Genomic DNA, 15,484 nt, shown 5'->3' with positions numbered 1-15,484 from the left:
CGAGTAGCACTCCTACAAATTAGAGTAGTAATCGAAAATGGCCTCGTTCCTCTCCTTATACATCCCTTCTATTAACGATGTGTCGTCATTCGGTGCCATGTCGTGGTCGAGCTCATCCTGCTTCACCTGCTCTTCAAGCAACGACAAGGAGGCGATGTCTTCAGCTGCTGGAGGAAGATGTAGATGGTGATTTGCAAACGACAACCATAACAAGGAAATTGAGGAAGCAGGGATAGAGGTTGTCAGGTGGGGAAGATAATGGGGTTTTGGGGATGAAGGGATGTTGGGTGGGGGTGAGGAAGATGAAGGGGTTCTGGGTTTTTTTTTGTTTGTTTGTTTTTGTTTTTTTGAATTTTTTTTAATAATTAATTTTTAATTTCCACGTGGATCTCTTAATGACACGTGGCACCCAGTCATTGTCCATATAGGCGCCATGTCATCAGTTAACGGCATACTTAACAGTTTGACTAACAGATGTATGAGACTGTCCCAAAATTAACACTTTAGGTATGACTCTGGGACGAAAAAAACTTGATGTACTAAATGTTGAAAACCACGAAACATGAGGGTAGTAAACAGTCTTTTACCCTTGAATAAAATATGCAGATTGATATTCATTTTTTCATTCATTATTTCGTTAAATCTAATTAGTTATCCAATTCAATTAAATCTTAAATAGGTGAAACCAATCGTACAACAATAATAACAACAAAGTCTTTTCCCACTATGAAACCAATCGTACCATTCCACAAAAATGGTTTTCGCAGTTAAAAATGACAACAACAATACACAAATGAGGTGTGTTTCATCCATTTATAATTTGTATGGTTCATCATCAATTTACCCAAAAAATAGCCACTGTAGACTTGGCCGGTACACTAGGATTGGATTGGAATGGGACCTGGGTGTGTGCTGTTAATTGCAGTCTAATCCGCATTCCTCCAGGGTTGGGTCATCTGACTTGGCCAAGAACGGATCAACCCGAACCCATAAAAGCGAAAAGATGGAAGCCAGCATTATTGACCACACTATAATGATTGTAGGAGTCCTGTTCTGCCTACCAAGCAGACCCTTGAGGAAAGGATAGAGGTGAATGATCACCCAGAACGCAAACAAGAGCTTACCTAACAGTGGCCCCCATGACTCATAACCGTTGTTTATTGCATTCGAGACTCCGGCAACTACTCCGATCAAGTTTATAATAAGCAACGTGGTTGGTGGGATGAGCAATGTGGTCCACTTAAATGCATACAGCTCTGAGAAATCCGCGTCGTCCCCTGCTTTTGATGTCACCGTAAAGTTTGTATCAACGCCGGCTAGCACCTTTAGAATCCCTTGAAACACAGCAAACAAATGCGCCGACACCCCACCAATCACCCAAAACTGCTCATTTCTCCACCATTCGTCGATGCCAACTCCACTCCATCTCATTTCCAATACGCTCGTTGTAAAAATGCTGATGAAAAGAGACAGAAACCACAAACTAGCCACATTGTTCAGCTGCACACAAGTAAAAAAAATCAAAATTAGATGCATATATCATCGCCTAGGCAAGCAAGCCAACAAGTAGATGAGGTCGGTTTGATCCATCAAACTGTATGTTTATACCTCTGGAGTGATGAACTTTCCTGTTAGCAGACATACAGCAGGTAGAGTGCAATAAGCAAGAAGTGGAATTGATGTCCACGGGTACACAGTAGCGTTTATGTAAGACAGACGCTCCAACCACTTCAGACCCCCTCCATACCCATACCAGAGAGGGCAATACCTGCTCAAGAATATTTCAATTGATCCAAGGCCCCACCGAAGGACTTGGTGCAAACGATCGGAAAGTTTAATGGGGGCTGATCCCTTAAATGCAGGCCTTGCAGGGATACAGTATACCGATCTCCAACCGTGACAATGCATTTTAAAGCCTGTCAGGATATCCTCTGTAACTGAACCGTATATCCAGCCGACCTGGATTGGGAGGAAGCGTATTGAGCAAGCAAAGAGAAAAAAAAGTTATACGGTTAATCAACTCATGAATTGGATCACCATCTTACCTCCTTTCCCCATTCTGTTTTATCTTCATAGCCACAACTAATTACATGGATGGCTTCTTTAAGCAGAGATGCTGGCCTAGTGCTTTTCAGAGTCCCGCCATCCTCCAGCAAGGTGGATGCAACAAACACCGGAGACTGCCCAAATTTCTTTTCCATCTCATCACCAGATATTAGAGTCAAGTTTTCAACTTCAACACCTGAAGATAAGATGTTCTCAAGTCAAAAAGGAAAATCAAGATTGGTGGGAAACAAGGAAAACTTAAGGGCTCATTTGGATGTGTTTTTAAAATGTCTGAAAGTGCTTTTAGTTAAATTGATTTTGAGTTCCAAAAGTACTTTAAGTGCTTTATGGAAGAAACACCGGATATGTGATTCTTGCAGGAAGCACTTAAAGTGCTTTCCAGGATACACTTGGATTTTTACTAAGGATTGGTATCAAAAACACTTTCACCAAAAACGCTTTCAGTCAGTTTAAAAGCACATCCAAACGAAGCATCTGGTTTATCTTTATCCATATTACATAATAAAGAACCTATCTCCACAAAGGTAACAAGTGTGCATCTGCCAACAACGCTGGCAGAAAAGATAATATCAAACCTTCCCTAGTTTAAAAGAAAACAAATCAATCATGATTTATAAAGTAGATTTTCAGACACATTTTCCTAAGTGAGCAGTACTGGAGTTTGGCCTTTGCATTTGCACATGCTGAATGTACACACATTGCATTTCAGAATCCTGAAGTATAAAAACAGACAAGCAAATACCAAAGACGGATTGGAAGCTTGGTGAAAAGTGCAGATTGTATGCTCAGAAGTAACCAATTGAAAACAGTTAAAAATTTATGCTTTTGCAATGGTGAGATATTTTCACAAAGGAATCTAGTGCAGTATGCATCCACAGTATAAACTATGCCGTTAAAAATAACTTATTTATTTTCCCTCGTACTGTGGAAGGCAAGGGATTACGTTTATTGCTCTCTTCGACACCCTCCTGATCAGAGACATTTATCAAAACTATTGTATCTTCCTTCCTGGAATTTCTCTTCTTTTCGGTCTTAGGTTTATTGGCCTTCTGCTTCCTTTTTCCAGAAAAACAGTTTCCGCAACAGCACCATTTTGGCAAGCAGTTGCATGTCCTAGTTGGTGGCTTCTTTGTTTTTGGAGCATCATAACCATAGAGAGCCTGCCTTGTGAAGACACATCCAGTCCCAACATAGATAGGCCCTTGGATCCCATCCAAACCTTTCATGTTAATCTGTTATTGGTGATGATGACTTAGATGTTAACTTTGAAATAGAAGAAAAATGAATGGAAAAAGCAACAAAGCAGTCTCACTGTCTAGAGATGCTTACATCAAAGAACACTGTGTTTCGGTTGGCATATCTGTCATGCCTATCAATACCGTCAAATCTTTGTGGGAACTGGACATAGCACACTCTCTTTCCTAGCAACGGATCCATCATGAAACACATTGATTCTCTAAGAGCCTTACTATTATTGATGTAGTGATCACAATCCAAGTTCAACAAGTAAGGCGCATTTGTTAGAACAGCAGAGACTCTTACCTGTTTTGACATAGAAGATGACAAGAAAATGAAACTCCAGAGTAAAAGGGGAGGGAGAGAGAGGGAGGGAGGGAGAGAGAGAGAGAGAGAGAGAGAGAGAGCACATAGTTCTATCAACTGCTATCGATATGGAGCTCAAGAAGCCTCTTTTTCTCCCTTTCAATTTAACTTACCAAGGCATTCATTGCTCCAGCTTTTTTGTGGTGATTAAATCCATGTCTTTTTTCTCTAGAAACATATACCAGGCGTGGTAATTCTTTCCCATCTGTGTCATATCTTCCACTTTGGCCAAGAAAAACCTAAAAAGGTGCATATAACTGTTATATGCCAAAGTGCATTACAACTTTACATGCACAATAAAGAAATCAAATTCCCGTGTGACAAACCTGAATCATCCCAGGATGATCACGAACATTATTTCCAGGCCATGGAGTTCCATCCTGCATCGTCCATCCTTCTTCTGGAACCTTCTGAGCTTTAACAACCAATGCATTTATTCGAACTTTGAACTCTTCATACTCTCTCTGCAAAGATAGTGACAAGAATATATACTAAGTTCTCTGCAATGAGTGATGAGGAAGTATCCACTGTCAGTAACCCTCATTACCTTCATTGCTCTTCGTTCTTTCACAAATGATGGAAGCACCTTATCTTTTAGATAATCCATCTTTTCTGCAAAATACCATTCAGGTGCCCGTGGTTCTATGCTAAACTTCTTGCAGAAAGGGACCCACTTCCTAGCAAATTCTGATGTTTCTGACAGTGCCTCAAATGTCAACATAGCGGCACCATCATCTGAAACATAACAAGAGACCTTGTCAACAGGGTAGTCCACCGCTAGAATAGAAAGTACAGTGTTTGCAGTCACCAAAGGAGGCTCCTTCAGCGGATCAACTGTACTGACATAAATATCAACTGGACAAAGTTGTGAAGGTTGGCCTTCCTTCTCGTACCTGGAAAAAGGAGAATTAGCATGAATTGTGATAACGTTCACAGTCGGACCAAAAGGAAAGTTACATTAACATGTGATAATCAAATGGCTTACCTCAGGGATAATCTATCCAGATAAGTTTCTCTATCAATGGGAAACCACTTTGGGAGCTGATCAAGAATCCATGAAACAGCAAACCAAATCTCACAAATTACTGAGATGAGCCACAATGCATATGCATCATTTACAGGATGCATGACCCGATAATGAAAGAAGAATCCAAGGGCAACAAGTCGAATAATGATGATCATTCGATAAGGGTTGATTTGTCTCGATGGAATAGGCAACTTTCTTGACAAGGGCTGTCTTGCCTCATCCATTCTGATCCATGAGTGGCACAAAGAATTTTCATTGATCAGCAATCCTTGGATATTTCAAACACTATGGTATAGGAAATAGGAAATATTAAAATTAACTTTATAGTAGAGAAAATGCCCTAATTAAAATGATTAAATGCAGCAAGTCACAACCTCAAAAGACATGAGCAATGCTACATGCATAGGAGCACTTACAGTGGTACATCAGGGCCATTGTCATCATCATAGTCCCAATCTTTGGCACCATTTTCATGTTTCATCATCTGTAATTTCTCTTGTTTTTGCTTCCAACTCTCCATCCTCTCCTTCCAAGCAACACTACCGTAGCCATAAGCAGCCATGTCTTTGAAAGGATCCATGGCTCTGGGTTGTACTGCAAAAAAGGTAGATGCGAAACCATTCAAGCTAACAAATAGAGGGCGAGTACCCAAGATGGGTAAGTGTGAGAGTAAGGTGATTGAATTTGGGGCATGTGAATTTCGTGAGGAGTAAGATGTTTACCTAGAAGGACAGGGTCTGAGGAAGGAATGGGGTGTTTCCTTTTTCCTCCAGCAGTAGTTCCCATGAAAGAAGGGATCAAAGCATGTTGTTCAGGAGGGATATCATCATCAGCGTGTGCGAAAAACTCACAACCATTAAAAGAAACAAGCAAACAACTAAAGAAATAAGGAAAGAAAAAAGAGTGGTACAGCCGGGAAGTATGGATCAATGAATTAAGAAAGCAATTTTACACAACTGAGCGAATTCAATTGAATTTGTGAGTACCATTTGACCGTTAGTAAGGAGTGAAAGTTGGGACATGGGATGAGAGAAACCAGAGTCAGAAGTGCAACCATAGCTCATGTGGCCGTCTGCAGAAAGCGCATGTTGCATATCTTGTCTGCTCCTTGCATCAAAACTGAATTCGTACTCGAGATCATCGATGCCTTCTTCTTCTTCATCACCCTGGACCCTGGCACACCCTGCCGGCCAAAAAGAACATCGGTGAGACTAATTAAATAAACTGATAAAGTTGTATAAATGATTTAATTATTCATCAATGGTATAGTACTACAAGTAGTATAGAATTGGTTTAGCGTTTAGGTAATAGGTATCCACCCTTAAGCCTTTTGAAGCGGGTCTTGCACTTAGGACAGAGTTGGGTACCCTCACTGCGCTCGTATTCATAGCAAGTTGGGCATATGGGAAAGGCACACTCGTTACAGGCGACGAACAGCTCTCCGTCTGCAGTTAGGCCTACATCGTCTCCACAAATCTGGCAAATCTGTCCCTTCAACACTTTGGCCTGCACAATAGCAGAACCAACACATGCCAGTTGATTGCCGACCAAATAGTACAAATACAACGAGTCATTCGTTCATAGGTCACATTAATTTGACAATAAATTAGTTCATCAGTGAATGAAAGAAACGATTAAGTCATAAATTAGCAATGAAAACATGCATGTATAAATATGAAAGTGAAGTAGGAGGTAGCAAGTGGGAGGAGGAAGAGGGAGGGAGGGCAAAGAGCATTATTTACATTTAGAGCAGATGATTCCCCATCCTGACGTTCACGATCACGATCACGGCAGATGACCACAAGTTCATTCAGGTTGTGAGATCCCGCAACTAAACTACCACTTACCTCCATTTCATATCGAAATTCAGAATTTGAAAATTGCAATATTGCTGCTCTGCTGCTATACTATTACGTACTATACTATCAGGCCGATAGTAGCTAACTATAGACAGCTACTTAAGTTGATGTCTGCATTTCAATTATAAATGCAGTAATAATCAACCGCTCATCCTTTTTGAAGTGACTTAATCAGAAAGAATTCAGATAAAATTAAATAAACAAACAAAATCTCCCTCCCTCAGATCCTTATATATAGTTACTCAACCAGTTAGCAACCATGAACTCAATCTCTTCTTCTCCTTGGATGGTCTTGGTGGATCATGTTAATTGTTGTGGGATAAGTTGTCTTCCTCGTCTTATCAATATCTCTGCCGCCACACACAGCTCATAGTGAGCCTCATACACTCATACTACTACAGTAGTACTATTCCTAACGGTAATAACTAAGAACTGAGTCTGCCTGTTCAAAACTAAACGAAATTGTGAGCGTTAGTGAATATTGATAATCGCATTCGCCCGGCATCAGCTGCAACATTAATAAACCAAACACAAAACGGACAACGGCGGGATCAACAACGACAGATGACTAATCACCGATTAAACCAAGGCCTATTATTTCACATGACCTTAAGAAATCAGCCACAACTCAACAACCACTTTCATTGTTCTTGTCTTTTTTTATTAATTTTATTTTTACAGATATTATTAATTAAAGAAACTGAAAAAAAAAGTATAACAAGAGGTCAAGAACAATAATAAATAGCAAATATTTGCTCTGATTGCTAGAGTTTTTCTCTTTAATGTCACAGTACATCAAGTTCTCACTCTTCGTCTGTCAATAGTGTAAATTAAAATTGTAAAGAACAATTACAAGAAATATGAAAAATAGAAGAAATTCCAATGACAGTAGGAATCACAACCAAGTAAACTACAATGAGTGTGTTCAAATTAATGTAAATATATAAGGAGATAGAAAGTAAAGAATAATATCGACAATTTTAGCGATTGACGATTGCAAAAATTGCAATGTCGTTAAGAAACATTTCGCTGTATTGTTGGTGTTTGTAATTTGTTTTTATTATAATAATCTTTGAAATTTGCCCAAGACAACATAATGCTTGAAATATGTATGTATTGTTCTTAGTGCGAGGTATTTATAGGTTTACTGCCCTAACGTAGAAAGGAAGACATGCTAATTACACCAAATTACATGAGATTAACAGGATTACATGAGATTACGTGGGATTAATATCAATTAGGAATCCTAGCTAAAGAATGAGAATCCTCTCTAGATCCTTTTTGTGAGGATCCTCAAATCGTGTCCGTTTATTGTACATTGTACAATCAGTTTTCGTCAGGTACGGTTTATGTTTAACTTTAAATAAAAATTTTTAAAATAATTTCTAACCGTACGATGTACAATAAAAGAATACGATTTGAGAATCCTCAAATGCTCACGTAGAGGATGCTCGTTCAAATAATATTAAGCAGCAGGTCTAACTTTGCTGGCGTCTTTCTCTTTCCGTCATGCCATTCTTGTCTTATAATTCCTTCCTTGTCTTATTAATCCCTCTTCCCTAGTAACTAAACAGTAGAACGCACCGTTTGGTTTTCTTTTATTTTGTTAGCATATTATAAAATCAAAAGAAAAGTGAAAAAAAGAAGATGAGAGGTGTGAATTGTCAAAGACTCGCAGGCAGTCTCAGTCGTCTCTCTTTCCCTATCACTTCACTTGGATCTTTGCTTTCCCTTTCGCTTTTGTCTTTCCCTGTCTTTGATCTGCACTGCATTTCGCCCTTTTTCTTCCATTTCCCATTTTCCATTTACAATTGGGAATGGGAATGGGAATGGCATCGGGATCGCATCCTTGATTGATTGTTTCATCCTTCACGTTGAGACTTCATATTTTCCTTATATTTATCCAATTTTAAAGAGACAAGAAATTGGTCACTTGAGAGTGAGAGTGGGAGTGAAACAAACAGAAGCGGTGGTGGTGGGCGGCGGGTGGTTCCTGGTGGCAGTCAGCGGCGTCTGCTGCTCCTGATTTGCCGGCATAAGGAGTGCTGGAGTAGCGCAAGAGTAATGAGCTTGTAGTTGAAAAAGCTCAACACACACTGCTTTAATGGGGTCCGAGCAGCACAGATTCCCTCAGCAGGAGCTGGTAATGCTTCTCTCTTTCTCCCCTATTACCTCTTTCTCTCTGTAGATATGTTCTGTTTGATAAAGAGAGAATAGATAGACAGTCTTGAGGCTGGTTCTGCTCTTTGATGTACGGGGGAGTGAGGAGAGGAGAGGAGAGTGTTAGATCTGGGGCCATTTTGCAGTGTTTGGGTTTTGTTTTGTGGGTTTCAGTCAGATCTGGGGATGACGTGACTTGATTTGCATCGTGTGGACGGATCTGCTTTAGTAAAATATAAGTTAGGATGTGCATGTTTCTTGCTCAGCGAACACTTTCCAGTTACAACATCATACCCAATTTTATCTAGCTGCGGTTGTCATTATCTCTCATATAATGCGACCGCGTGCTTCCAATTTCTGAGTGTTGTTATTCATCAATATCCATATATACCAATGCATACCAATGCATTATCCCCAAAAAAGTGAGAGGAGTGTTGTTATTTATCTAGTATCTCTGACTCCTTGGTTTTCCCATAATTTGTTGCTTGGATCACAATCTATACCAATGCATTATCCCCAAAAAAGGCCTTACAAAGTTTGATTTCCTTATGCATTTAGATGTTTGTTGCTTTGCATAGTTAAATGGAACGGATGCATAACATCCAGAATGGTTTCTGAGTTTGCTTTTTTATATTTGAGACCAATTTTCAATCTAACTGATAATGCCCATTTGCATTTTTACAGAGAAAGAGATGGGGAGGATGTTGGGGTGCATTTTCTTGCTTTGCCTCACAGAAAGGAGGAAAGCGCATAGTGCCTGCAACTCGCATTCCTGAAGGCAATGCATCAGCAAATCAGCCAAATGGACCCCAAACAGTTGGGCTGACCAACCAAACGACGTCACTGGCTCCTTCTCTTCTAGCTCCGCCATCTTCTCCAGCGTCATTTACAAATTCGGCCCTTCCTTCAACAGCGCAGTCTCCTAGTTGTTTCTTGTCTGCCAACTCACCTGGAGGTCCTTCATCCACCATGTATGCCACCGGGCCATATGCCAACGAAACACAACTTGTCTCTCCTCCTGTTTTCTCAACCTTCACAACTGAGCCGTCCACTGCTCCTCTCACTCCCCCACCAGAGTTGGCTCACCTAACTACTCCATCTTCTCCAGATGTGCCATTTGCTCGTTTCCTCTCATCTTCTGCAGACATTAAAAGTGCTGAGAAGGCCAATTACATTGCTGCAAATGATCTTCATTCAACATATTCACTCTATCCTGGAAGTCCTGCTAGTAGTCTCAGATCACCAATTTCAAGGGCATCAAACGATTGTTCATCATCATCTTTTCCTGAGCATGATTTCCCCCCACATTGGGATCCGTCAGCTTCTCCCCAAAATGGTACATATTCAAGGAGGGGTTCTGCCAGGATGTTTGGGCATGACACAGCTGGAGCTTCTGTGGCATCTCAAGACTCAAATTTCTTTTGTCCTGCTACATTTGCACAATTCTATCTGGATAATCCACCATTTCCTCATGCTGTTGGAAGGTTAAGCGTATCCAAGGATTCAGATGTTTACTCTACTGGTGGGAATGGAAGTCAGAACAGACACAATAGAAGTCCCAAGCAAGATGTGGAAGAAATAGAAGCGTATAGAGCATCCTTTGGGTTCAGTGCTGATGAAATTATCACCACAACACAATATGTGGAGATTTCTGATGTAATGGAGGACTCGTTTACCATGACACCTTTTCCCTCTCATAAATTACCTACAGAAGAAAGTATGGAACCGCCATCTGTCATTGAAGGACTAAAGGCACATAAGACAAAAACAAACTTGCAGAGTCAGGAGAGTCATAAATCTGAATCAGATCTTGATGAGGGTGGACGTTGTGACCTGCTCATGTCGTGTACTGGATCCGAAGGTGAACTGTTATAACTTTTATCTAAATGTCTCTATTTTTCACTAGTTTTAAAATCAAGTAGGTAATGAAGTAAACAACTAAATAAACCTAGTTCTCAATTAAGAAAAGTCACTGTTTGACTGCTGGTACTGCTTTTTCAACCTGAATAAATCACAAGCCTCTAATCTATACATGTTTTCTAAGAACCGTATGAAGTATTATTCTCGTTTAAGTGTTATTCTAGTAAATCTCTTTCAGCTTCATTCATGTACATCTAAATAAGTCCTATTCATTGATTGATTTCATTTTCGCGAAAAGTACTGGAATTTATGCTGTCGGTGCCTTTCATTCTTCTTTATCGAGATTTTGGAGGCATGGGTGCTTTTGAAATGGAAGAAAGTCAAAGGGCAGACACAGAAAAGTAATCAGGGCGAGAGTTCTGTGGGATGAATGAGTGTTTCATCTCACTTGAAGTCTCTCTCTTCCCTTTCTTCCCCCTCTGGTTCCTCTTTTATTTTTAGATAGTAATGTTCCTTTCTTGTATGACTCAGATCACAAATCATGGAGGCAGTCTGGTGATGTCTCTCGATCAAGTACGCCTGGAATCCGCATCGTGGCCAATGAAGAGGACATTTTTTCAAAGATGGGGTCTTCTAAATTGAGCAGAAAGTATCAGATGGGTCAATCTAGCTCAGATGCAGAAATTGATTATAGAAGGGGAAGAAGCTTACGAGAGAGAAAAGGAGAATTTGCGTGGAATGACTAAGAGTAAGCAATAAGGCGCATTATTAGTTGTTTCACTTGTATTAATTTGATGTTGTGTTTTTTTTGCTTACGCTTCTGTTTGGTGTTGTGTGATAGGTGGAATGATCTAACCGATTATGTAACCTGTTATTTCAATGGTGTGTAATCCGGTCTCTGTGATTGATGAATGCTGTTGCTGTATGTGAATGAAACAAATGGTATATGTGTTCGGTGAAATGTGGTTAGATATTTACACACACACACACACACAGAGACCCTTTATGCAAAGGGATATCCATTTAAAAAAAGAAGAAAGGGAATTAGGTGTGGGGCTCATTTCACTCCACATCAAACTTCAATGATCTGAACTGTTTATTTTGTAAGTTTCAATTGATAAATCATCCTTACAAAAATTCAATTCAATACGAAATTATTTGCTTATTTAATTATCAAGATAAAATTTCATTGTTTGTTATATAACAAAGTATTCGTTACTTTTTTTTAACCCAATAAGATGTTTTAAATATTTTCGATTTGGTTAATATTTTGTAAGAATGATCTATCAGTGTAAGTTGAAAAATAAATGGTTCGGATCGTTAAAGTTCGATGTGGTGTGGGCTTCACAATTAATCCTTATTTAAAAAAAAATGGAGATCCATTTTCTTAAAGGCTTCCTATAACCCTTGCCGCAGCCCTCTAAACCTTCCAAATCGTCCAATACAGGTAAGGTTGGTTCAAATGGTACCCTAAGATGCAAATACACAAAAACGACTTTAAAACGACTCTTTTTGGGTTTTTTCAAAACTCTTTCTAATTTTTTTTCTTTCAAATTTTCGTATTTTTCTTTCAAAACACATTAAAACACTTCAAAACATAGTAAAAACACTTAAAAACAATGAAAAACAACTCTAGTGGTGCTAGGTGGTAAAATCCCACGAAAATCAATGAAAAAGACTTTGTTTACCCCCCCCCCACTTAAACCAAACATTATTCTCAATGTTTCAAACAAAGACTTACACGCAAGCAAGCAAACAACACAACTAACAAACATGATAATTATGGCAAAGTAAAAGTAATAAAGAGTAGAGTTTAGGAATGCAAATCTGGTTTTTTGAGTTGGAGATTCCTAGGTCTTCTTTATTTGAATGCATGGGTTGCCTCCCAAGAATCGCTTGCTTTAACATCTTCCAGTTGGACGATACCTCCTTTTAAGCTCCCCTAGGGTCCACAACATGAAATTGATCTTTGAATGGAAGGTAATACATGAAATGATCCGGTAATGGTTTAAATTCTAGAGAGGGTGCCTGAATCATGAACAACCTATTAGTAGAAAATGAAATTGAAATCTGAGGGGGTGGCTTACCTGTGTGCTCCTACAAGAACTCAAGGACAAACACCACTTCTTTGAAAGTTTCAGGAACTTTGCGCTCGGGCGGATTTGGTGTAAGGGTTGTGACTTGTCATGTGTCATAAAATCCAACTTCTTTGGGGTTGGTTGTCTGAAGTGCATCCTCTTTGATGAATTCTTGATATTCCCAAGCCATTTCTTTCTCTTGAACCATTCTTCTTGTTGTACAAAGTTCTTTGAACAATTGAACACATTCTGGAACATGATTTGTTGTACCAAGAATCAGGATATTACTTTGCAACTTTGGAAGGGCTTCCAAGATGCCTTTTTCACTCTCTTCTTCCTTGGAAATTATGAACCTGCAAGGGATAGGGACATTTGGTGGAATGGGGTTAGAAAGAACTGAATTTGGAACAACCTTACATGAATTGGATGGCGTAGGAGCCTTAGAAGGCTGCGGCAAGGGGTGTTCTTCCCTTGCGGTGACCTTGTCCACCTCTTCTTCTTCTTGCAGCATCTGTTCATCCACGTTCTGGCTGTGTTTGGACGTTTTTGGGTCAGCTCCAACCTCTATACTACTTCCTAAGATGATTGCTTCAGCGATTTCAAAATCTCCCATTGAATTTACAATAGTTGAACTAGGCAGTTTGCCTTGTTTTCTAAACTGTTCCATGAACTCCGCTACTTGCCCTATTTTCTTCTTCAATTCGTCTACCTCTTTAGCTTGATTTTGCATTTCTTTGTTTTCATTTTGTACTCCCTACGTCAAAGAGATGAGTAATTGAATAACTTTATCATTATCCAAAGACACACCTATATTAGGTTGGAATTGTTGTTTAGGGTTTAGGTTTAGGGTTTTAGGGATTAGGGGTTTAGGAGTTTAGGGTTGAGGATTTAGGGTTGAGGGGTTAGGGTTGAGGGTTTAGGGTTGAGGGTTGAGGGTTTTAGGGTTGAGGGTTGAGGGGTTAGGGTTGAGGGTTTAGGGTTGAGGGTTTAGGGTTGAGGGTTGAGGGGTTAGGGTTTTAGGGTTTAGGGTTTAGGGTTGAGGGTTTTAGGGTTTAGGGTTGAGGGTTTAGGGTTTAGGGTTGAGGGTTTAGGGTTGAGGGTTTAGGGTTTAGGGTTTAGGGTTTAGGGTTTAGGGTTTAGGGTTTAGGGTTTAGGGTTTAGGGTTTTAGGGTTTAGGGTTTTAGGGTTTAGGGTTTAGGGTTTAGGGTTTAGGGTTTAGGGTTTAGGGTTGAGGGTTGAGGGTTGAGGGTTGAGGGTTGAGGGTTGAGGGTTGAGGGTTGAGGGTTTAGGGTTTAGGGTTTAGGGTTTAGGGTTTAGGGTTTAGGGTTTAGGGTTTAGGGTTTAGGGTTTAGGGTTTAGGGTTTAGGGTTTAGGGTTTAGGGTTTAGGGTTTAGGGTTTAGGGTTTAGGGTTTAGGGTTTAGGGTTTAGGGTTTAGGGTTTAGGGTTTAGGGTTTAGGGTTTAGGGTTTAGGGTTTAGGGTTTAGGGTTTAGGGTTTAGGGTTTAGGGTTTAGGGTTTAGGGTTTAGGGTTTAGGGTTTAGGGTTTAGGGTTTAGGGTTTAGGGTTTAGGGTTTAGGGTTTAGGGTTTAGGGTTTAGGGTTTAGGGTTTAGGGTTTAGGGTTTAGGGTTTAGGGTTTAGGGTTTAGGGTTTAGGGTTTAGGGTTTAGGGTTTAGGGTTTAGGGTTTAGGGTTTAGGGTTTAGGGTTTAGGGTTTAGGGTTTAGGGTTTAGGGTTTAGGGTTTAGGGTTTAGGGTTTAGGGTTTAGGGTTTAGGGTTTAGGGTTTAGGGTTTAGGGTTTAGGGTTTAGGGTTTAGGGTTTAGGGTTTAGGGTTTAGGGTTTAGGGTTTAGGGTTTAGGGTTTAGGGTTTAGGGTTTAGGGTTTAGGGTTTAGGGTTTAGGGTTTAGGGTTTAGGGTTTAGGGTTTAGGGTTTAGGGTTTAGGGTTTAGGGTTTAGGGTTTAGGGTTTAGGGTTTAGGGTTTAGGGTTTAGGGTTTAGGGTTTAGGGTTTAGGGTTTAGGGTTTAGGGTTTAGGGTTTAGGGTTTAGGGTTTAGGGTTTAGGGTTTAGGGTTTAGGGTTTAGGGTTTAGGGTTTAGGGTTTAGGGTTTAGGGTTTAGGGTTTAGGGTTTAGGGTTTAGGGTTTAGGGTTTAGGGTTTAGGGTTTAGGGTTTAGGGTTTAGGGTTTAGGGTTTAGGGTTTAGGGTTTAGGGTTTAGGGTTTAGGGTTTAGGGTTTAGGGTTTAGGGTTTAGGGTTTAGGGTTTAGGGTTTAGGGTTTAGGGTTTAGGGTTTAGGGTTTAGGGTTTAGGGTTTAGGGTTTAGGGTTTAGGGTTTAGGGTTTAGGGTTTAGGGTTTAGGGTTTAGGGTTTAGGGTTTAGGGTTTAGGGTTTAGGGTTTAGGGTTTAGGGTTTAGGGTTTAGGGTTTAGGGTTTAGGGTTTAGGGTTTAGGGTTTAGGGTTTAGGGTTTAGGGTTTAGGGTTTAGGGTTTAGGGTTTAGGGTTTAGGGTTTAGGGTTTAGGGTTTAGGGTTTAGGGTTTAGGGTTTAGGGTTTAGGGTTTAGGGTTTAGGGTTTAGGGTTTAGGGTTTAGGGTTTAGGGTTTAGGGTTTAGGGTTTAGGGTTTAGGGTTTAGGGTTTAGGGTTTAGGGTTTAGGGTTTAGGGTTTAGGGTTTAGGGTTTAGGGTTTAGGGTTTAGGGTTTAGGGTTTAGGGTTTAGGGTTTAGGGTTTAGGGTTTAGGGTTTAGGGTTTAGGGTTTAGGGTTTAGGGTTTAGGGTTTAGGGTTTAGGGTTTAGGGTTTAGGGTTTAGGGTTTAGGGTTTAGGGTTTAGGGTTTAGGG

The 15,484-nt window shown here is 40.1% G+C and overlaps 2 protein-coding genes across 3 annotated transcripts; one reads left to right on the top strand and one right to left on the bottom strand.

Moving 5' to 3' along the window:
• Nucleotides 1-716: 716 nt before the first annotated feature.
• Nucleotides 717-6,549, bottom strand: LOC114823154 (probable cellulose synthase A catalytic subunit 3 [UDP-forming]). Its single transcript, XM_070823915.1, has 13 exons — nucleotides 6,439-6,549; nucleotides 5,681-5,907; nucleotides 5,419-5,525; nucleotides 5,113-5,290; nucleotides 4,655-4,921; nucleotides 4,217-4,562; nucleotides 3,996-4,133; nucleotides 3,783-3,908; nucleotides 3,397-3,609; nucleotides 3,011-3,299; nucleotides 2,046-2,242; nucleotides 1,609-1,959; nucleotides 717-1,500 (listed from the first exon to the last, which is right to left on the bottom strand). Exons 1-13 carry the CDS (start codon nucleotides 6,547-6,549, stop codon nucleotides 916-918), a joined length of 3,135 nt encoding a protein of 1,044 aa, XP_070680016.1. The 3' UTR covers nucleotides 717-915.
• A 1,606-nt stretch (nucleotides 6,550-8,155) lies between these two features.
• On the top strand, nucleotides 8,156-11,536 carry LOC114823152 (uncharacterized protein At1g76660-like). Of its 2 annotated transcripts, XM_029098528.2 has the most exons (4): nucleotides 8,201-8,698; nucleotides 9,400-10,576; nucleotides 11,107-11,323; nucleotides 11,417-11,536. In XM_029098528.2, the coding sequence occupies exons 1-3, from the start codon at nucleotides 8,660-8,662 to the stop codon at nucleotides 11,319-11,321; spliced, it is 1,431 nt and encodes a 476-aa protein (XP_028954361.2). In that variant the 5' UTR covers nucleotides 8,201-8,659; the 3' UTR covers nucleotides 11,322-11,323; nucleotides 11,417-11,536. The 2 variants fall into 2 exon arrangements, with proteins under 2 accessions (XP_028954360.2, XP_028954361.2); XM_029098527.2 differs by having other exon boundaries at nucleotides 8,156-8,698; nucleotides 11,107-11,536.
• Nucleotides 11,537-15,484: the final 3,948 nt, after the last annotated feature.

The sequence above is a fragment of the Malus domestica genome, chromosome 06 (assembly GCF_042453785.1).
Source record: "Malus domestica chromosome 06, GDT2T_hap1".
Classification (NCBI taxonomy): Eukaryota; Viridiplantae; Streptophyta; class Magnoliopsida; order Rosales; family Rosaceae; genus Malus; species Malus domestica.
The sequence above is the reverse complement of the archived record's forward strand: the minus strand, read 5'-3'. Positions and strand labels throughout refer to the sequence as shown.

What these genes read in the sequence shown, in the direction of transcription:
- LOC114823154 (XM_070823915.1), bottom strand. Translation starts at nt 6,549, where the DNA reads ATGGAGGTAAGTGGTAGTTTAGTTGCGGGATCTCACAACCTGAATGAA. An exon ending in CTCAGACCCTGTCCTTCTAG is followed by an intron (nt 5,291 to 5,418) that starts GTAAACATCTTA and finishes CCTTTTTTGCAG; the next exon opens with TACAACCCAGAGCCATGGAT. An exon ending in ATCATCCTGGGATGATTCAG is followed by an intron (nt 3,909 to 3,995) that starts GTTTGTCACACG and finishes GCACCTTTTTAG; the next exon opens with GTTTTTCTTGGCCAAAGTGG.
- LOC114823152 (XM_029098527.2), top strand. Translation starts at nt 8,660, where the DNA reads ATGGGGTCCGAGCAGCACAGATTCCCTCAGCAGGAGCTG. An exon ending in GATTCCCTCAGCAGGAGCTG is followed by an intron (nt 8,699 to 9,399) that starts GTAATGCTTCTC and finishes GCATTTTTACAG; the next exon opens with AGAAAGAGATGGGGAGGATG. An exon ending in GTCGTGTACTGGATCCGAAG is followed by an intron (nt 10,577 to 11,106) that starts GTGAACTGTTAT and finishes TGTATGACTCAG; the next exon opens with ATCACAAATCATGGAGGCAG.